Source organism: Salmo salar, chromosome ssa12 (genome assembly GCF_905237065.1).
Source record: "Salmo salar chromosome ssa12, Ssal_v3.1, whole genome shotgun sequence".
NCBI classification, from domain to species: domain Eukaryota; kingdom Metazoa; phylum Chordata; class Actinopteri; order Salmoniformes; family Salmonidae; genus Salmo; species Salmo salar.
In genome coordinates, this window is record NC_059453.1 from 66788591 (window position 1) to 66809945 (window position 21355).

A 21355-nucleotide genomic window follows, 5' to 3' on the forward strand; every position below is an offset into this window, starting at 1 on the left:
GAGCCTTTTCCTAAAACATTTTATGAGATTGGAGAATACACTGGGAGAGATATTAGACCTGTCGTTGGACTTGAACCCCATTGCAAACCTGTGGTTTGAATTGAAGAGGGCATTCCACAAGCACAGACGAAGGATAAAGGATCTGGAAAGATTCTGTATAGAGGAATGGTCTAAGATCTATCCCAATGTGTTCTCCAATCTCAAACGTTTCAGAAAAAGGCACAGTGCTGTTATACTTGCAAGGTGAGGTATTGAAAGCAGGTGTCAATTCTGACCCAACTTTTTTGAAAAAAATATTACTTGTTAAAGGTCCAATGCAGCGGTTTTTAACTCAATATCAAATAATTTATGGGTAACAATGAAGTACCTTACTGTGATTGTTTTCAATGAAATGGTCAAAAGGAAACAAATAGCTTCTTAGCTAAGAGCAATTTCTCAAGCAAGAATTTTGCAAGTGAATCAGATGTGGCAGTAACTCTCTTGCGTTGTGTATTTATAGGACTGGCCAGCCAGCGATCCCAGTTGGTGTTTATTCTGACTATAAGACACGTAGAAGCACATTAGATATGCAGAACAACAGTATGTTGATGGCAGTATATTTGTGACTCGTCGCTTGCATGTCAATATCAGACTGGGTATTTTGTAATTAAACAATGACAAAAATAGTACAAAATACAATAAATGTAAGTGTCTGACGATAGACAAAAGGAAGCACATTAGATGTGCAGGACAACAGTATATATTATATATATTATATTTATATTATATATATTATATTTATATATATATTTATATTATATTTTAGTCATTTAGCAGACGCTCTTATCCAGAGCGACTTACAGTAGTGAATGCATACATTTCATATTCATTTTTTTTTTTCCGTACTGGTCCCCCGTGGGAAATTATATTATATATATATATATAGTATGTTGATGGTTGTAGATTTGTAATTAATTTGTTAGCATGGAAATAACTGTCAATTAGCAGGGAGCTAATGTGACCATTAGAATTAAAACAGGCTAGCTAACTCGCTCTTTTTGCAATTACATACAAAAGCACATGCCAGAATGCCCCCAATATCTAACAGGTACCGTACACATATACACCGAGTATACAAAATATTAGGAATACCTGCTCTTTCCATGACAGACTGACCAGGTGAATCCAGGTGAAAGCTATAATCCCTTATTGATGTCACTTGTTAAATCCACTTCGATCAGTGGAGATGAAGGGGAGGAGACAGGTTAAACAAGGATTTTTAAGCCTTGAGACAATTGAGATATGCATTGTGTGTATGTGCCATTCAGAGGGTGATTGGGCAAGACACAAGATTTGTATCTTTGTGAACAGGTTATGGTAGTAGGTGCCAGGTGCACCGGTTTGAATGTGTCAAGAACTGCAACGCTGCAGGGTTTTTCACACAACAGTTTCCCATGTGTATCAAGGATGGCCTACCACCAAAAAGACGTCCAGCCAACTTGACACAACTGTGAGAAGCATTGGAGTCAACATGGGCCAGCATCCCTGTAGAACGCTTCCGACGAATTTAGGCTGTTTTGAGGGAAAGGGGATGCAACTCAATAGGAAGGTGTTCCTAATGTTTGGTATACTCAGTGTATATACATCAGGACATGTACACATTGTAAATATGAAAATAGAATGCACTATTTCAGAACGTGAGCTCCCGCTTGCATGTTAATATCAGACTGGGAAGAATTGATATTCATGATCTATCTCCCCCTATCTGCAAGCGTTACCAATGGCATAACACTTTATTGATATGTAAATTCAACCAACCAATAAGAATACATAAACATCGAAAACATAGTTCTGCAGTGGCATGTGGAAACATAACCAACACTGTTATACTAGGACTGTCTGGGAGTGGTCTGAGCTGGGAGGGGAAAACTGAAAGCTAGCTGTTATAGGCAGAGAGGTTTGGAACTCTCTTTCTTATTGGTCTACAAACGAATTTACCACCTGGGGTTGTCACCAGGCAGTGCAAAACTCCATCCCACCAAAATAGGCTGAAAGTTCAGGCGGTCTTTTCAAACCACTCTTAGACTAAAAGCGCATTATCACCATTTCCACAGTTTTACAGTATTTTTCCAACCTCAATGTGGAAATATATATATAAAAAAAAAACGTAGGAAAAATCAGTTTTGACTGCACAGGGCCTTTAAACAAAATCTCTTTCTTTGAGCAATTGTATTAGTATAAAATAATTAAAAACAAATATGTTGCATACAATACAGCTCAGTATTTGAATTATTTCTTTTATACAGTCATTTTTGCTGATCTTTATCCAGGGTGTCAATAATTGTGATCCCCACTGTAGCAACAATGACCAAACTATACACGTCACATCTTCATTTATTTGATTTTCCCCAAAAAATTGTAAGTAAAACCTTCGCATATATATATTTTTTTAATTCAATTCGAACTGCAGAGCAACTGTTGACACTAATTTGACAACAGTTTGACTGAGGAAAGGTTCATTTCTACTGTATAATCAATGCAATCATTGTTATCGTTAGCAATCATGAAAAACTAACAGAAACAAGAAACTGAACATGTATTTCATATCACGAAATCCACACAATGCAATAACAGAGACCAAAGCAGTCCATCCATGGTCACGACTGTAGTGAAGTTTCTAACACTGGCTATCTGGACACAAGTTTTATTATCGAAGTATATGTACGACACTGTCAGAGGAGTGGGTTTGTGTGATGTGTTGCTGTGTCGTCATTTTGTACTTCTGTATGAGAACAATGAGCATCCCAATTCCTCAGCCTTTGTAACAATTCAAAACAATGGCACAAGGGGGTTGGTTGGAACTGAACTGAAGGAACACTGGGGGAAACACACCCATGCTCACAGTCACACTGATTGAAAGGTCATGGAGGCCTATCAGGATCACGCACATGACAATGAGGGAGGGGATTAGAGGTTACAAGATAATGAAATACAGCAATAAAATGCAAACAATAATATCAAAGAAACAAAACTGGAAAACCCGACAGTCAAATATTATAAAAATAGATAGGATACATAGAGAAGATATTGTTTACAGATATTAAAGGACACAATTCTCCTCTGCAAGCTGAACTGACTTCTCAGATTCCTTGAATTAGAAAGTTATTTTGTAACATTAAAGCCACTTCCATCACACTAACAGCTTCGTGCTAGTTGGACAGGTCATTGGAAAACACAAAACAAACTATAAAAATCTGTGAATTTCCAAATGTCCACACCTCTGGCTTCACCCCACAAACTCATATGGAGAAAATTGCAAACATAAAAAAAATTAACAGAGTTGTGATGGTGATGCCTGTTATCTTTGAAGTTGCCAATAAGGTTCTTCCAGAGCTATATCCAGTAATTGTTTTAGAGTATAATCTCTACAATGGTATGATTCACTGATACTGACTAGCCATACTGGATATGCTGACAAACACCATCTTATTTGTGCAGTTACTGCTAGACTTATGCTCTGCTCTGAGCATGTGCAACTGTTTCAGAAGTGCTTCAGATCTTAAACTTAAAAAACAAAGGGCTCTATTCAGTCTGTATTGCTGAAGTGTTACAGATTGCGCGATAGAAATGTAAAGGTCATTTCCGATTGAGCTGACATATGCAGTGTTTACTGTGAATGCAGTCTCCGCTAACATTGCCTTTACATTTCAATCACACCGTAACGCTGAACATTTGCTATATGGATTGAATCGAGCTCAAAATACAGTTCAAATAAGGCCTTTTAGGACATTGTGTCCTAGAGGGCACTCTGACTCTGGGGGTGTGGCCCTTCATCAATACTTTAAGTGGTTTCTAATGCTCAGTCATGGAGGGATTTTCTGTTCCAATTGGAGTGAAACATTTGTAACAGAAAATCCAGTTTACAGTACATAGTCTTAATAACAAATGGCAGTAGGGCAAGATGAGACGGTCTCCAAGTGGAATACATATCATTACAAAAGAGTAATACCATTCGTTCATCCTTTTTCATTTCCCTAACACATACTTTGTTTTAGTTTAGGATACATCTAACCAACAGACCAACCCCAATGCTCTATAACAGCACATTCACACACATAGGGCAACAAGCAGCCAATCCAATGAAATAAGGTGACCTAGGACTGAGAATCTCATATTTGGAAACTATGACATCGTAGTAAAAGTTCAAAACAAGAGAGCAGCTAAGTGCTTCAGGTCAATTGAGTTAGGGCTCTATTCAATCTGTATTGCTGAAGTGTTACAGATTGCGCGATAGAAATGTAAAGGTCATTTCCGATTGAGCTGACATATGCAGTGTTTACTGTGAATGCAGTCTCCGCTAACATTGCCTTTACATTTCAATCACGCCGTAACGCTGAACTTCTGCGACGCGGATTGAATAGAGCCATTAATAATGCTTCATGTCTCTAGATATGGCCACCGGGGAAACATCTTTTCAAAGTGCAAATCTTTTTTTCTCTTTTATAAATTCCTACCAGGGGTACCGTGGGTGAATAGGTAGGTAGGTACCTCTGGGAACATGGTAGGACATCTGACTTCAGTAAACTATAACAGGAAACGAAAGCACCAAAGCACCACTGGTCAAAGGACTGCTCAGACAAGTCTTTAAGTTCTCTTCATATCCTCAGGTCAAGTGGTGTATTTACATGACCATACTCTCTTGGTTTAACCTTGGGCTCTGATGTGAAAGGTGAAAGTCATTAGGCAACTTATGTCTGGAAAAATGACTGGGGGACTGTTAGTTTGAAAACCGACAAAGTTCTTCATTGGTATTTTCTTGTTTAGTTGAGGGGATCTTTATAGTCACTCTGGTAAGGTAACACATAGGTTTAGTTGAGGGGATCTTTATAGTCACTCTGGTAAGGTAAGGTAGACTTCAGTGAAATGTTCTTGTTTTGCTTTTCTTTCTCATGTAAATCGTTCAAAATGTTAAACATGATCAAAGTTTGTTATATGTCCTTCAGTTTGACTTCTTCATTTTTAGATGAAACAGGCAGGATTCATAGGTACAAAGTGGTCAATGTCATTCAGTTTGCCAGGACCCTTCTCTCGCTCTCTTCTTCCCTCTCTCCTCTCCCTCCCTCTCTTTCTTTTCACTGTGGAGGGGGAACTGGGGCTGAGGAGTGGTGTGTATCCTCAGGTAGAGGGGCACTAGGCTCTGGGTTCAAGAAAAGAGAATAAGATGTGTAAAACACACACACACACACACACACACACACACACACACACACACACACACACACACACACACACACACACACACACACACACCAACAAAAAAAAGTCACAGTAAAGTTCAAGTTGATTCCAGTGGCTCACATGATTATTATTTATTTTTAACCCCTTTTTCTCCCCAACTTTGTGGTGTCCAAATTGGTAGTTACAGTCTTGTCTCATCGCTGCAACTCCCATACAGACTCAGGAAAGGCGAAGGTCGAGAGCCGTGCGTTCTCCGAAACATGACCCCGCCAAGCCGCACTGCTTCTTGACACAATGTCCGCCTAACACGGAAGCCAGCCACACCAATGTGTCGGAGGAAACACTGTACACCTGGCGACCGTGTCAGCGCGCATTGCACCCGGCCCGCCACAGGAGTTGCTAGAGCGTGATGGGACAAGGACAACCCGGCCGGCCAAACCCTCCCCTAACCCGGACGACGCTGGGCCAATCGCCGCTTGACGGGTCTCCCGGTTGAGGCCGGCTGCAAAACAGCCTGGGATCGAAACAGGATCTGTAGTGACGCAGCTAGCACTGCGATGCAGTGCCTTAGACCGCTGCGCTACTCAGTAGGCCCACGTTATTACTTTTGTACAGTATGAGTTAAATACTGAATTTGCAGTTCGATAACACAAAGTGTGACTCACCGTGGAGTGTTGGGGTGGTGCTGGAGTGGGCCGTGGGGGGCTGGCCTGGCGGGCGGGGAGGTGAGGTGTGAGGACCACTGGGGGGCGGCTGGGGCTCCGCGGGCTGGACAGAGGAAGGGATGGAGCTGGTAGGGGGTGCTGGGCTGGGAGCTGGCTGTGGTGCAGGGGTACTGAGGGTTGGCTGGGACTGGGTGGCTGAGGGGCCCTGGGGTGGAGGGCCAGTGGGGGCCGGGGCGGAGTGTGGGCCTCCAGTCTGGCTGTGCTGCTGGATCTGTTGGAAGTGCTGCTGACGCGCCCTCATCTCTGCATACTTCAGCTGCTCCATGTGGAACGACTGACGGTCTGCCAGCAGCTGCTGCCTCTGGTACTCCAACTACACACACACACACACACATGTATATGCGCACTCCAACCAACAAGTCTACTTAAACTACATCCCCCATAACCCTTCACTTCTCCCTGACTCACCGCCTCCCTCTCTCGGTCCATGATGGTCTCCAGCTCTTCAAAGTGTCTAAGTTTGATCTCCAGCTTCTTCATCTGAGTCTCCACCAGCAGAGCCACCAGAGACTTGATCTTCCTCTCCTCCACCGCAGCCAGGTGCTATGGAGAGAGACAGACAGATAGAGAAGGATGGAGGGGGAGACAGAAATGGAGACGGAGGGGGAGAGAAGATGTATAGGGGAGATCAAGAAAGAGAGAGAAGTATGGATGCGAGTCATCTTTTCATGTGAAATGGCACAGACATATTGAACAATCCCTGGTTGATAATCAGTATGAGAAACAGATAGGGTCAGATATGATTTAACCCCTGGCGGTTGGCTAGGAGAGCTGATCTAGGATCAGGTGCATCCTAATGTAATCTGGAACAAATTGCAAAAATCGCTGAAGCTGGAGACTTATATTTCCCTCACTAACTTTAAACATCAGCTATCCGAGCAGCTAACCAATCACTGCAGCTATACATAGTCCATCTGTAAATAGACCATCCAATCTACCTACCTCATCCCCATATTGTTTTTATTTACTTTTCTGCTCTTTTGCACACCAGTACTTCTACTTGCACATCATCATCTGCTCATTTATCACTCCAGTGTTAATCTTCTAAATTGTAATTACTTGCTACTATGGCCTATTTATTGCCTTACCTCCTCACACCAGTTGCACACACTGTATATAGACTTTCTTTTTTCTATTGTGTTATTGACTGTACGCTTGTTTATTCCATGTGTAACTAACTCTATGTTGTTGTTTGTGTCGCACTGCTTTGCTTTATCTTGGCCATGTTGCAGTTGTAAATGAGAACTTGTTCTCAACTGGCCTACCTGGTTAAATAAAGGTGAAATAAAATAAAAAAATAACATCTTATTCATTATGATCCCAAAGGGAAAACTGACCCTACAGATGTAAGATCTTAATTTCAGCCAGTTTGCTACAGCAGGAAATGGATCCTGCAGCAACAAGAACTGTGATTATAATTAATGGACCTTTTTTGTAGGGGTTGATGCATTTTTCATTAGGGCAAATCAAGTCTGACATTTTTAAGTGGAAATTACAAACTTTAGAAGCCTTTTCAAAACCTCAAGCACGCTGCTGTGCAAGAAAATCCTCAGCAACAAAATAGTGATCGAATTAAGATCCTACACCTGTAGATCAGCACTCCTGCTCTGAGAAGTTTGATACATACAGCCCCTCATCCTAGATCTGTGGTTAGGGGCATCATGCTAAACACGGGTCAGAGGTCAGACCTTGGCTTTGACGGCAGCAGCAGCCAGGGCGGAGGCAGCAGCGGTAGCCAGGTTCCCCTCTCCCACATCCCGCTCCACCTTCGCCTTCCTCTCTCCCTCACTCTCTCCTTCTCTCTGGCCCTCCTCAGAGCCCTCCTTCCCTTCCTTCTCCTTCTCTCCATCACCTAATGCAGAGAGGGAAACATAGAAGTCACACATAATTAAGTGTCTGTAAAAAACAAGAGACAAACTTGACTATTTTACAAAGTTTATAAAGATACATTCAAAATCAGTCACAGACATAAACATTACCCATCTCCGAGTCTGTCTTCTCAGTCTCTCCCTCTCCTTCTCCCTCTCTCCCTCTCTCCTCCTCCTTCTTCCCGTTTTCTCCTTGCTTCTCCCCCTCTTCCATGGCTCCCTCTTTGTTCTCCTGTTATCACCATGGGGACGGGGACAAGGACAATGGTCAACACTTGAGTATAAATCATCACAACCTAGACAATTCAGACCCAGAGCGTAGCTGGTTTCAGAAGACTCGACCACACAAACACAAGTAAAGTAGAAGTCCTAAAGGCACCATACCTTGGTCTCCCTCTTCTCCTCACTGGATTGGCTGTCACTTTTACTCTCCTCACTGCTCTCTTCTGGAGGAAGAGAAAAGACATGAGTTGTCAACAAGCCTAGTGTCCTATGTGCACCCCACCGGAAACTCATTTCCCCTTCATTGACATACATGGAAATATGACCAAAGACAACTATAGTTTTAGATAATAGTAGATGGAATCTGTACCAGGTTTTTCTCCCTCCTCCAGGCTGGTGCCTGCGATGCCGCTGCCTTCCAGGCCGTAGAGGGGGTCCTGTCTGCCACTGGTCCGCGCTGCCTCCTCCACCCTCCTCACATGGGCCTCCACCAGTGCTGCTGGGACCTCCTCCTTCATACGGGAAAACTCCTCTGAGAGAGAGAGAGCGAGAGGGGGGAAGGAAAAGAGAGAGAATGAACAGTGGTGAAAGAAGCAGGGAGTTGGTTCTGAAGGCTACAGCAAATACACATGCCACCTCTAAAAAGTATCTCTGGAGAAAAAAAAAAAGATCCAAAACTTCCAAGACACTTCCTGGTAAATAAAGGTTAACTAAACAGCTCTGACACAAATCAGGCCAGCCTGTACTCTGTGTGATCCGACGGTTATTTAGTGAGTTGACCTCTCACCCAGGGCAGACTTGGCGGCTGCGGAGGCCACGCGGGGGTCCACCACGGACGCCAGGAAGGCCACGGTGCTCATGACGGGGTTGCCTGCCTGGCTGAAGGGGACGGGCTGGTAGGCCAGGGGGCCCAGGGACGAGGACGTGTCCTCCAGGTATGGGTCCTCGATGGGCAGACGCAGGAAGTGCAGGATACACTCGTCCTGGGTGCGTGAGCCCACATGCTCCGACACCTTGTTCCAGTCATCCTTGTACATCTCTAGACCCTGGGGGGAGAGGAGGGGGGGGAGAGAGGAGAGGAGGGGATGATATGATTGATATTAATAAGGATGTCATATTAAGCCCTAGGTTACATTTTCAGATAAGTTCTTTGTGTGTTTTTGTTGTCGATCCTCTCAACACCGTTTCAAGTTTATTTGGCTGTAAAGGGCATTCTATTGAATGGTAATAAAGGGGATGAGACAGAGCTGTGCTGTTAGTTACCTCTAGCAGCAGTAGTGTCTCCTGTTCGGTCCAGTCTCGCATGGCGCTGGCAGCAGTCTTACTCTGCAGACAGGAAGAAGTAGCATCCCCGTAACACACCTCACTACTCTTTATAGATAGCTACACAGTGCACTATGATCCTCATCAGTCCTGCAGTGTTCAGAGCCATACCTTAGGAGGCCCAGTCTTCTTGCTGTACATGTCTGTCCTCAGGCCAAAGTTCTGCAGGTCGGCTGGCTGCTTCTCCTTCACCTTGTCTGGGAAGGACAGAATCTGCTGGGCTGCCGGAGTCTGGAGGGGACAGAGAGAAGTGGAGTGAAGCTACAGTCAAATAGAGAGGCATCTAGAACCAAAATATAGAAACAACCTGTCTGTGTACCTGGGAGGCCTTGGGCTGCAGGGGCACCAGGCTGGAAGGGGTGTCAGCCAGGACGTGGAAGTGGGAGGTGGGCGGGGGGCCCATGGGGGTGGGCCGGCTCTCGGAGTCCACCTGGTAGTTGATCAGACCCCACTGCTCCAGGAACGCATGCACCCTGAGGAAGAGGAGAGAGGAAGACGAAGAGGAGAGAGGGATAAATGGAATAGGTAAATATTACTGCATGCCATAGATGAAAAGACAATGCGACTGTGGTAAATGTCCTGTGTGCACTGAGTCCTCCCGACCTCATGATGGCGCACACGTCTCCGGCCAGGTTCCTACGACAGGCGGTAGAGGTGAGGTACTCCTGCGGGTTCAGCCTGTAAGTGTCAATCATGAAGTTCCTATAGGCCAGGTAACTGTGAAGAGAAAGAGAGACTCTTGTCATTGGTTATGCAGCTAAGTTACTCCAAATTCCAAAGCTGTTGGTCTCTGTATAACACAGAGGAGTGTACATGTGTATTAAGCTAGGTATGTGTAATAATAATAATAACATTATGTTAGCATGTGTTTACTCACATCTCAGGGGTTTTGGATTTGTTCTTGCCGTTGAAAAACTCTGGGAGGGCTCTACGCTCGATAGCATGGACACTGGAAAACACAGAAAGAGGTCAAACAGACATCATTGATGGTCGGGAAAGACGCGTAGATGTGTAGCCTACCTGTTGTAGTCGAACCAGGCAGCATAGCTGGGGATAATGATGTGTAGCCTACCTGTTGTAGTCGAACCAGGCAGCATAGCTGGGGATAATGATGTGAAGCCTACCTGTTGTAGTCGAACCAGGCAGCATAGCTGGGGATAATGATGTGTAGCCTACCTGTTGTAGTCGAACCAGGCAGCATAGCTGGGGATAATGATGTGTAGCCTACCTGTTGTAGTCGAACCAGGCAGCATAGCTGGGGATAATGATGTGTAGCCTACCTGTTGTAGTCGAACCAGGCAGCATAGCTGGGGATAATGATGTGTAGCCTACCTGTTGTAGTCGAACCAGGCAGCATAGCTGGGGATAATGATGTGTAGCCTACCTGTTGTAGTCGAACCAGGCAGCATAGCTGGGGATAATGATGTGTAGCCTACCTGTTGTGAGTCGAACCAGGCAGCATAGCTGGGGATAATGATGTGTAGCCTACCTGTTGTAGTCGAACCAGGCAGCATAGCTGGGGATAATGATGTGTAGCCTACCTGTTGTAGTCGAACCAGGCAGCATAGCTGGGGATAATGATGTGTAGCCTACCTGTTGTAGTCGAACCAGGCAGCATAGCTGGGGATAATGATGTGTAGCCTACCTGTTGTAGTCGAACCAGGCAGCATAGCTGGGGATAATGATGTGTAGCCTACCTGTTGTAGTCGAACCAGGCAGCATAGCTGGGGATAATGATGTGTAGCCTACCTGTTGTAGTCGAACCAGGCAGCATAGCTGGGGATAATGATGTGTAGCCTACCTGTTGTAGTCGAACCAGGCAGCATAGCTGGGGATAATGATGTGTAGCCTACCTGTTGTAGTCGAACCAGGCAGCATAGCTGGGGATAATGATGTGTAGCCTACCTGTTGTAGTCGAACCAGGCAGCATAGCTGGGGATAATGATGTGTAGCCTACCTGTTGTAGTCGAACCAGGCAGCATAGCTGGGGATAATGATGTGTAGCCTACCTGTTGTAGTCGAACCAGGCAGCATAGCTGGGGATAATGATGTGTAGCCTACCTGTTGTAGTCGAACCAGGCAGCATAGCTGGGGATAATGATGTGTAGCCTACCTGTTGTAGTCGAACCAGGCAGCATAGCTGGGGATAATGATGTGTAGCCTACCTGTTGTAGTCGAACCAGGCAGCATAGCTGGGGATAATGATGTGTAGCCTACCTGTTGTAGTCGAACCAGGCAGCATAGCTGGGGATAATGATGTGTAGCCTACCTGTTGTAGTCGAACCAGGCAGCATAGCTGGGGATAATGATGTGTAGCCTACCTGTTGTAGTCGAACCAGGCAGCATAGCTGGGGATAATGATGTGTAGCCTACCTGTTGTAGTCGAACCAGGCAGCATAGCTGGGGATAATGATGTGTAGCCTACCTGTTGTAGTCGAACCAGGCAGCATAGCTGGGGATAATGATGTGTAGCCTACCTGTTGTAGTCGAACCAGGCAGCATAGCTGGGGATAATGATGTGTAGCCTACCTGTTGTAGTCGAACCAGGCAGCATAGCTGGGGATAATGATGTGTAGCCTACCTGTTGTAGTCGAACCAGGCAGCATAGCTGGGGATAATGATGTGTAGCCTACCTGTTGTAGTCGAACCAGGCAGCATAGCTGGGGATAATGATGTGTAGCCTACCTGTTGTAGTCGAACCAGGCAGCATAGCTGGGGATAATGATGTGTAGCCTACCTGTTGTAGTCGAACCAGGCAGCATAGCTGGGGATAATGATGTGTAGCCTACCTGTTGTAGTCGAACCAGGCAGCATAGCTGGGGATAATGATGTGTAGCCTACCTGTTGTAGTCGAACCAGGCAGCATAGCTGGGGATAATGATGTGTAGCCTACCTGTTGTAGTCGAACCAGGCAGCATAGCTGGGGATAATGATGTGTAGCCTACCTGTTGTAGTCGAACCAGGCAGCATAGCTGGGGATAATGATGTGTAGCCTACCTGTTGTAGTCGAACCAGGCAGCATAGCTGGGGATAATGATGTGTAGCCTACCTGTTGTAGTCGAACCAGGCAGCATAGCTGGGGATAATGATGTGTAGCCTACCTGTTGTAGTCGAACCAGGCAGCATAGCTGGGGATAATGATGTGTAGCCTACCTGTTGTAGTCGAACCAGGCAGCATAGCTGGGGATAATGATGTGTAGCCTACCTGTTGTAGTCGAACCAGGCAGCATAGCTGGGGATAATGATGTGTAGCCTACCTGTTGTAGTCGAACCAGGCAGCATAGCTGGGGATAATGATGTGTAGCCTACCTGTTGTAGTCGAACCAGGCAGCATAGCTGGGGATAATGATGTGTAGCCTACCTGTTGTAGTCGAACCAGGCAGCATAGCTGGGGATAATGATGTGTAGCCTACCTGTTGTAGTCGAACCAGGCAGCATAGCTGGGGATAATGATGTGTAGCCTACCTGTTGTAGTCGAACCAGGCAGCATAGCTGGGGATAATGATGTGTAGCCTACCTGTTGTAGTCGAACCAGGCAGCATAGCTGGGGATAATGATGTGTAGCCTACCTGTTGTAGTCGAACCAGGCAGCATAGCTGGGGATAATGATGTGTAGCCTACCTGTTGTAGTCGAACCAGGCAGCATAGCTGGGGATAATGATGTGTAGCCTACCTGTTGTAGTCGAACCAGGCAGCATAGCTGGGGATAATGATGTGTAGCCTACCTGTTGTAGTCGAACCAGGCAGCATAGCTGGGGATAATGATGTGTAGCCTACCTGTTGTAGTCGAACCAGGCAGCATAGCTGGGGATAATGATGTGTAGCCTACCTGTTGTAGTCGAACCAGGCAGCATAGCTGGGGATAATGATGTGAAGCCTACCTGTTGTAGTCGAACCAGGCAGCATAGCTGGGGATAATGATGTGTAGCCTACCTGTTGTAGTCGAACCAGGCAGCATAGCTGGGGATAATGATGTGAAGCCTAGCTGTTGTAGTCGAACCAGGCAGCATAGCTGGGGATAATGATGTGAAGCCTACCTGTTGTAGTCGAACCAGGCAGCATAGCTGGGGATAATGATGTGAAGCCTACCTGTTGTAGTCGAACCAGGCAGCATAGCTGGGGATAATGATGTGTAGTCTACCTGTTGTAGTCGAACCAGGCAGCATAGCTGGGGATAATGATGTGTAGTCTACCTGTTGTAGTCGAACCAGGCAGCATAGCTGGGGATAATGATGTGTAGCCTACCTGTTGTAGTCGAACCAGGCAGCATAGCTGGGGATAATGATGTGTAGCCTACCTGTTGTAGTCGAACCAGGCAGCATAGCTGGGGATAATGATGTGTAGTTTACCTGTTGTAGTCGAACCAGGCAGCATAGCTGGGGATAATGATGTGTAGCCTACCTGTTGTAGTCGAACCAGGCAGCATAGCTGGGGATAATGATGTGTAGTTTACCTGTTGTAGTCGAACCAGGCAGCATAGCTGGGGATAATGATGTGTAGCCTACCTGTTGTAGTCGAACCAGGCAGCATAGCTGGGGATAATGATGTGTAGCCTACCTGTTGTAGTCGAACCAGGCAGCATAGCTGGGGATAATGATGTGAAGCCTACCTGTTGTAGTCGAACCAGGCAGCATAGCTGGGGATAATGATGTGTAGTCTACCTGTTGTAGTCGAACCAGGCAGCATAGCTGGGGATAATGATGTGTAGCCTACCTGTTGTAGTCGAACCAGGCAGCATAGCTGGGGATAATGATGTGTAGTCTACCTGTTGTAGTCGAACCAGGCAGCATAGCTGGGGATAATGATGTGTAGCCTACCTGTTGTGAGTCGAACCAGGCAGCATAGCTGGGGATAATGATGTGTAGCCTACCTGTTGTAGTCGAACCAGGCAGCATAGCTGGGGATAATGATGTGTAGCCTACCTGTTGTGAGTCGAACCAGGCAGCATAGCTGGGGATAATGATGTGTAGCCTACCTGTTGTAGTCGAACCAGGCAGCATAGCTGGGGATAATGATGTGTAGCCTACCTGTTGTAGTCGAACCAGGCAGCATAGCTGGGGATAATGATGTGTAGCCTACCTGTTGTAGTCGAACCAGGCAGCATAGCTGGGGATAATGATGTGTAGCCTACCTGTTGTAGTCGAACCAGGCAGCATAGCTGGGGATAATGATGTGTAGTCTACCTGTTGTAGTCGAACCAGGCAGCATAGCTGGGGATAATGATGTGTAGCCTACCTGTTGTAGTCGAACCAGGCAGCATAGCTGGGGATAATGATGTGTAGTCTACCTGTTGTAGTCGAACCAGGCAGCATAGCTGGGGATAATGATGTGTAGCCTACCTGTTGTAGTCGAACCAGGCAGCATAGCTGGGGATAATGATGTGGTGCGTCTGCTCGGTCACGTTGTCCTCATGAAGGTCCGACCCTTTCACCGGCTCTCCCTTCACACTCGGAGAGCCCTCCTCCTCCTCCTTTCCTGCAGTTTCCATGGATTCATCCTCTTGCTCATCTGTTCAAGAGATAAAAGAGGAGAGAGTGAAAATACAGATCAGGGGACAGATAAAGGATGGAGTAAGCTAAAATATAGTGAGAAGTGACCTCATCCTGCAGACAGCGTATACACTGAGAACTTATTAAGTTGTTCAGGGAACTCACCCAGGTCTGTCATGGTACCTCCCTTTACTGGTGTTGACTCAGAGTCTTTCTTAGTGTTGGCTACACATGCACACACACACACAGAGAGAGAGAGGGGTATGGGGGAGAGAGAGAGAGAGGGAGAGAGAGGTGTGGGGGGAGAGAGAGAGAGAGAGGGGTGTGGGGGAGAGAGAGAGAAAGAGAGAGGGGTGTGGGGGGGAGCGAGAGAGGAAGAGAGAGAAAGAGAGAGAGGTGTGGGGGGGAGAGAGAAAGAGAGAGAGGGGTGTGGGGGGAGAGAGAGAGAAAGAGAGGGGTGTGGGGGGAGAGAGAGAAAGAGAGAGAGGTGTGGGGGGGGAGAGAGAGAAAGGGGTGTGGGGGGAGAGAGAGAAAGAGAGAGAGGTGTGGGGGGAGAGAAAGAGAAAGGGGTGTGGGGGAGAGAGAGAAAGGGGTGTGGGGGGAGAGAGAGAAAGAGAGAGAGGTGTGGGGGAGAGAGAGAAAGGGGTGTGGGGGAGAGAGAGAAAGGGGTGTGGGGGAGAGAGAGAAAGAGAGAGAGAGGGGTGTGGGGGGAGAGAGAGAAAGAGAGAGAGGTGTGGGGGAGAGAGAGAAAGGGGGTGTGGGGGAGAGAGAGAAAGGGGTGTGGGGGGAGAGAGAGAAAGAGAGAGAGGTGTGGGGGAGAGAGAGAAAGGGGTGTGGGGAGAGAGAGAAAGGGGTGTGGGGGGAGAGAGAGAAAGAGAGAGAGAGGGGTGTGGGGGGAGAGAGAGAAAGGGGTGTGGGGGGAGAGAGAGAAAGAGAGAGAGAGGGGTGTGGGGGGAGAGAGAGAAAGAGAGAGAGAGGGGTGTGGGGGGAGAGAGAGAAAGGGGTGTGGGGGGAGAGAGAGAAAGGGGTGTGGGGGGAGAGAGAGAAAGGGGTGTGGGGGGAGAGAGTTGCATTACCTGTGATACAACACTTCAGTTCAACCCCTCACAATGATGACGAATACTAATGTTTCAACCAATGTAAATATCAGGAGGTCTAAATCTTAGGTAATAAAGTGTATGTGTAAGTGTGTGTGTATATATATATATACACGTGTGTGAGCGTGTGTACCTGTCTTAGGTAGGGTGACCTCCTCCACTGCAGGTACAGGTGATGGTTCATCCAGATCTTTAGTCAGATCCTCCGGCTCCTCCTCTCTCTGGCCTCGCTTAGACTTAGTGTACGGGGTGGTGGGCCTACACACACACACACACACACACACACACACACACACACACACACACACCATTATGTGTATATCATTTTAAGGCTTATATTTCTTAGTCATTGTGTATTTCAGCAATCTACAGGTCTCCCAACACAGTAGTAAACAAAGGGTAACACACCCACACCCTTTCTTGGTGTTCTTCTTCTTGCTCTCCTGGGGTGGTGGGGTGGGCGAGGGGGAGGGCGAGCGCTTCCTCTTCTTGGCACTGCCGGGCTTCTTGTCACGACGCTCGTCCCCTGGGGTGGTGACCTCATCCGTCAGGGTCTTAGCTGAGATCCTCTTCCTCTTGGGCCCCCCCTCCCCCACCTCATAGTCCTCCTCATTCATCCACTCATTAAACTGGTCCAGGTCCAGGATCCACTTGGCATGGACCTGAAGACAGAGTTTATATGGTGTTAATTTAATGTAGCAAAATGTTATATGTTGGCTATAAAAAAAACACAAACAGAAAGAGAGGAGAGGAAGAAAGAGCGAGAGAAAAATAGAGACTTAAAGAGAGGGGAAGAGAGAGAGAGGACGTGTCTGAAACCTGTCTTGCTTAGTACTTACTAAAACAACATTCTGTGTACTCAACGTACTACATACTATTTAGAACGTACTGTTTATTAAAAATGTATGCAGTAAGCAACAAATATCAACAAACAATGTGTCTTCTAATGCACAATTGCGTTGTTTCCCGCCATTTGTTCAGTATGGTACAGCCCCGTCCCCTTATCTATCAGCTCACACAGAAAGTCACAGATAGACACAGAAAGAGAAGAAGGAAGGATGTGTTTGCCGACCTTCCTGGGTTTCTCTGGGCTGGGCGCTTCTTCCACAGCAGCCTCCACCTCACTGGCTGAGATCCAGGTGTCATAGCTGAGCAGCAGGGGACAGAGGTCAGAGGTTAGACTAATGTGTCTAGTGCACCACGTGTCAAAACATGGTGCTATAACACAAGCTGAGAAAACAGTGTGGAACTCAAATGGTAAAGGAGATGTGGGTATTGGACAGAGAAAATGTCAGTGTACTTTCAATGTGTCTGCACCCCAAATGGTGACATTTAAGACACATGGTGCCATGCGGCCAGCAGCACACCACCCTGCATCCCACTGCTGGCTTGCTTCTGAAGCTAAGCAGAGTTGGTCCTGGATGAGAGACCAGATGCTGCTGGAGGCCCAGTAGGGGGCACTCTTCTCTCTATTCTTAAGATCGAATCCCAATGCCCAAGGGCAGTGAAAGGGACACTGCCCTGCGTAGAGTGCTGTCTTTCGGGTCGGATGGGATGTTTAATGGGTGTCCTTACTCTTTCTGGTCATTAAAGGTCCCATTATCGTATGAGTAGGGGTGTTAACCCTGGTGTCCTGGCAGAATTCCCAACCTGGCCCCATTTCCATCATGGCCACTTAATCATCTCCCTCATTCCTAGTTGGCATATATCACTCCTCACCATGCTAGCTGTTGTATGATGAGCGTTCTGGCACCCAATGGTTGCCATGCATCACCCAGGTGGGTGAGGTGTGTTTCCCCCTTACTATGATAAGTGCTTTGAGTACCAATGTAAAAAGGCGCTATATAAATCCAATCCATCATTATTATTATCATCCTGAGTTTCCATGGTGTTAGAGCACCCTGTTCTGCACAAGGCTTTATCCGAAGGTTGTGTTGACGTTGTCAGGCTGAGGCCCCAGTACGGACAGTCCCTACCTGTCAGGATAGTATCCCCAGTGGAGCAGCACCTGCTTGTCTCTCTTCATTACCGGACGCACCCACTCCTCTGAACCAACGGGGGAGGGGAGAGGGAGAGAGAAAAATGTCTCTATGATCAATCCATTAGTCTAGTTAGCTACTAGACCAATTCACTTTCCAGGTATAAAGTCAGGACAAACATTCTGGCCACCAGATAACATTTGATAATGTCTGACTGCCTCACCCTCCTCCAGACTGGCAGGGATGGGAACCACCACATGGGAGCTGGACGTCTTGTCTTCAGTCACTGAGCCCTGCAGGAGACAGCAAACACACTCTGCTTAACTGTGTTGTACTGTATTGTATTATATTGTGCTGTATTGTATTGTTTTGCATGAAGCTGTACTGTATTGTATTGTTCTGCATTGTGCTGTACTGTAATGTGCTGTATTGTATTGTTTTGTATGATGCTGTACTGTAATGTATTGTGCTGTATTGTAATGTATTGTTTTGTATGAAGCTGTACTGTATTGTATTGTGCTGTACTGTATTGTGCTGTACTGTAATGTTTTGTATGAAGCTGTACTGTATTGTATTGTACTGTAATGTGCTGTATTGTATTGTTTTGTATGAAGCTGTACTGTAATGTATTGTGCTTTATTGTAATGTATTGTTTTGTATGAAGTTGTACTGTATTGTACTCTAATGTATTGTGCTGTACTGTAATGTATTGTGCTGTATTATAATGTATTGTATTGTTTTGTATGAAGCTGAACTGTATTGTATTGTGCTGTACTGTATTGTGCTGTATTATAATGTATTGTATTGTTTTGTATTGTTCTGTACTGTATTGTGCTGTATTATAATGTATTGTATTGTTTTGTATGAAGCTGAACTGTATTGTATTGTGCTGTAATGTATTGTGCTGTATTATAATGTATTGTATTGTTTTGTATGAAGCTGAACTGTATTGTATTGTATTGTGCTGTACTGTATTGTGCTGTATTATAATGTATTGTATTGTTTTGTATTGTGCTGTACTGTATTGTGCTGTATTATATTGTTTTGTATTGTGCTGTACTGTAATGTATTGTTTTGTATGAAGCTGTACTGTATTGTGTACTCATACAGTTTGGTCATTAGGTCAGTGAAGAAAAGCCTACCTGGTGCCTCTTGATGATGTCCTTCAGTTTCCCCAGCAGCTTGGCCTCAATGTCAGAGCTCAGGTAGATCACTGGTCGACTCAGACAGTTGTTCTGATGAACAGATGCAGAGAACGAGAGAGTAAATAAAAAAAGAGAGCGACACAGACAAAGAAAATAGTTTTCCAAGGAAGACAAGGGCAGACGGACCTGTACTAGAGATTTCTCGATAGTCATGAACATCTCTACATTGCGGTCCATCCGAGAAGGATTCTGAAAGTCAAACCTGCGCCTGCCATGAAGACAGACAGGAGTCAAAAATCTCACACAACCTCATCAAATATTTCAATAAAAATGCATCATTGTGAAAATGAAAACGTCTCAAGGATCAGTCTATTTGGTTTCATCTTAATCAGAACTTCTGAACCATACAAATTAGTGGGTTAAACTCATTTGAGGGGGGTGTAAGTGTAGTGAGCAAAACAAAATATACAGGCTAGAATGAAACTCTTACCAGCCCTGATCACTCTTGAACTTGTAGGCTGCAGCCAGAATGTGGCAGAGAGCCCCGCCAGACTTAAAGTCCAGGAAACTCTTCATCTGAACAGAAAGACAGAGGGTTAGATACACTATTAGAATAGTGGAATAGGGGAAGCACAATAGTAAATTGTGTGCGTGAGTGTGCCTGAGCACATGTGTGTGCATGCAAGTTCTCTCACCGGCAACCTGGTGAGAGGTGGGTTGCTGACATGTCGTCCGAACACCTCCTCCTGAAACTGCAGCAGCTGGACCACCAGGCTGGACAGAGACTTGTTGGTGGGGGGCTCCGCCTGGATGTACTGAGGGACAAGAGAGAGGATTTACATGGAAATATCAGGATAAATATACATTGTAACACATCATCATTATTCTGGTATTATCCCATATATTCAAGAATGGTGTAAGTGAGTGGATCTTAGATAGATATTTGATAGTTGGAACAGTACAATTAACAAAAACAGAGGTAATTTGATGGTCAAAGAAATTATAGGTTCATCAATGTGAATCTTTGTATTCTTTCTGTCTGGCCCATGTTGAAAATGGTGGGGTTGAGCGCTTGCTCTGAGACAATAGACATGGCTTTTTTGGCAACACTATAATGAGAAAATCCTTCTCACCATCTGGGGGTAAAAGGAGTCGGATCATGAAAACTCATGGCGCATATATTGCCCTAAAAGACCATGGAGTGCAATGGGGTGAAAGAGAAAACCGAAGGCGCCGGTAAAAAAAAAAACAGCTTAACATCTGGATTTGTGCACTTGCGCTGGCAGGAGTAGGCATCTGCAATCCATGAAATTAACGTTAGCTAGCTAGCCAGCTAGCTAGGTTCCCTCCCCTCCCCCGAACAGCAACCCCCAACACAGGCCATTCATTTCCCTCTACTAAATGGGTGTAGAAACATCCACTTAAAACATATCAAATGTCCATCACGCGGCACTTGCCAAGACGTTTCCTCAGCATCCTTTTGTTTCCGTCTCGTGAATGTGTGGATTAAACAACTGGACTATACTGCAACCCATCTCATCACACCCTCACTCGCCTGCCCACTCCTTCTACTGTTAAAATTGCCCTCTTTCATTTATGATCATATGAATGAATGTATTCATTACATTAACAAAAAACAGCAGTACCTTTTTATAATTCTTGCCCAACCAAACGCGAACATTGTCGAACTGCGAGACTGTATCAGACGCTTCGAAATATTTTACGTTCGGGCCGCCGTCTTTCTTCCGCACCGCCATCTTTGTCTGCAGAATGTCGACGTCGACCGCCGCCTCGTGGTGGAAATATGACATTGCAGCCAATGGGTCCATTAATACCGCTGTAGTTGCAGCAAATGTACTGCAAGTGGTGTTGTTGTATAAAGAAAATACAGTTTAAAGGGCTTTCACACAGTCAGCGGAATATCACCTAGTACCCAGCGCCCCCCACCCCCCCCAAAAAAACCAACAACAACAAATATATATATATATATATATATATATATATATATATATATATATATAATATATATATATATATATATATATATATATAGTACCAGTCAAAAGTTTGGACACATCTACTCATTCAAGGGTTTTTCTTTATTTGTACTATTTTCTACATTGTCAAAACACCAAAACAATGAAATAACACATATGGGAAAACGTAATAACCAAAAAAGTGTTAAACAAATTAAAATAGATTTTAGATTTTAGATTTTTCAAAGTAGCCACCCTAAACCTTGATGACAATTTTGCACACTCTCAACCAGCTCGGAATGCTTTTCCAACAA

The 21355-nt window shown here is 45.5% G+C and overlaps 1 protein-coding gene across 2 annotated transcripts; it reads right to left on the minus strand.

Annotated features, from left to right (window-relative positions):
- Positions 1–2355: 2355 nt before the first annotated feature.
- smarcc2 (SWI/SNF related BAF chromatin remodeling complex subunit C2) lies at positions 2356–20849 on the minus strand. Of its 2 annotated transcripts, none has more exons than XM_045691664.1 (25): positions 20712–20849; positions 19761–19880; positions 19556–19641; positions 19252–19327; positions 19063–19155; positions 18144–18213; positions 17918–17987; positions 17014–17089; positions 16350–16603; positions 16075–16199; positions 15010–15069; positions 14695–14863; positions 10233–10304; positions 9959–10072; positions 9675–9828; positions 9467–9586; positions 9296–9358; positions 8820–9078; positions 8403–8564; positions 8195–8256; positions 7922–8042; positions 7631–7794; positions 6351–6485; positions 5883–6255; positions 2356–5176 (listed from the first exon to the last, which is right to left on the minus strand). In XM_045691664.1, the coding sequence occupies exons 1-25, from the start codon at positions 20820–20822 to the stop codon at positions 5112–5114; spliced, it is 3174 nt and encodes a 1057-aa protein (XP_045547620.1). In that variant the 5' UTR covers positions 20823–20849; the 3' UTR covers positions 2356–5111. The 2 variants fall into 2 exon arrangements, with proteins under 2 accessions (XP_045547620.1, XP_045547619.1); XM_045691663.1 differs by having other exon boundaries at positions 19252–19333.
- Between the last annotated feature and the right edge of the window lie 506 nt (positions 20850–21355).

Coding starts and splice junctions, on each gene's coding strand:
- smarcc2 (XM_045691663.1), bottom strand. CDS start 20,822: ATGGCGGTGCGGAAGAAAGACGGCGGCCCGAACGTAAAATATTTCGAA. Junction 16,200..16,349: donor AACACCAAGAAAGGGTGTGG/GTGTGTTACCCT, acceptor GTGTGTGTGTAG/GCCCACCACCCCGTACACTA. Junction 8,043..8,194: donor AGGAGAAGAGGGAGACCAAG/GTATGGTGCCTT, acceptor TGGTGATAACAG/GAGAACAAAGAGGGAGCCAT.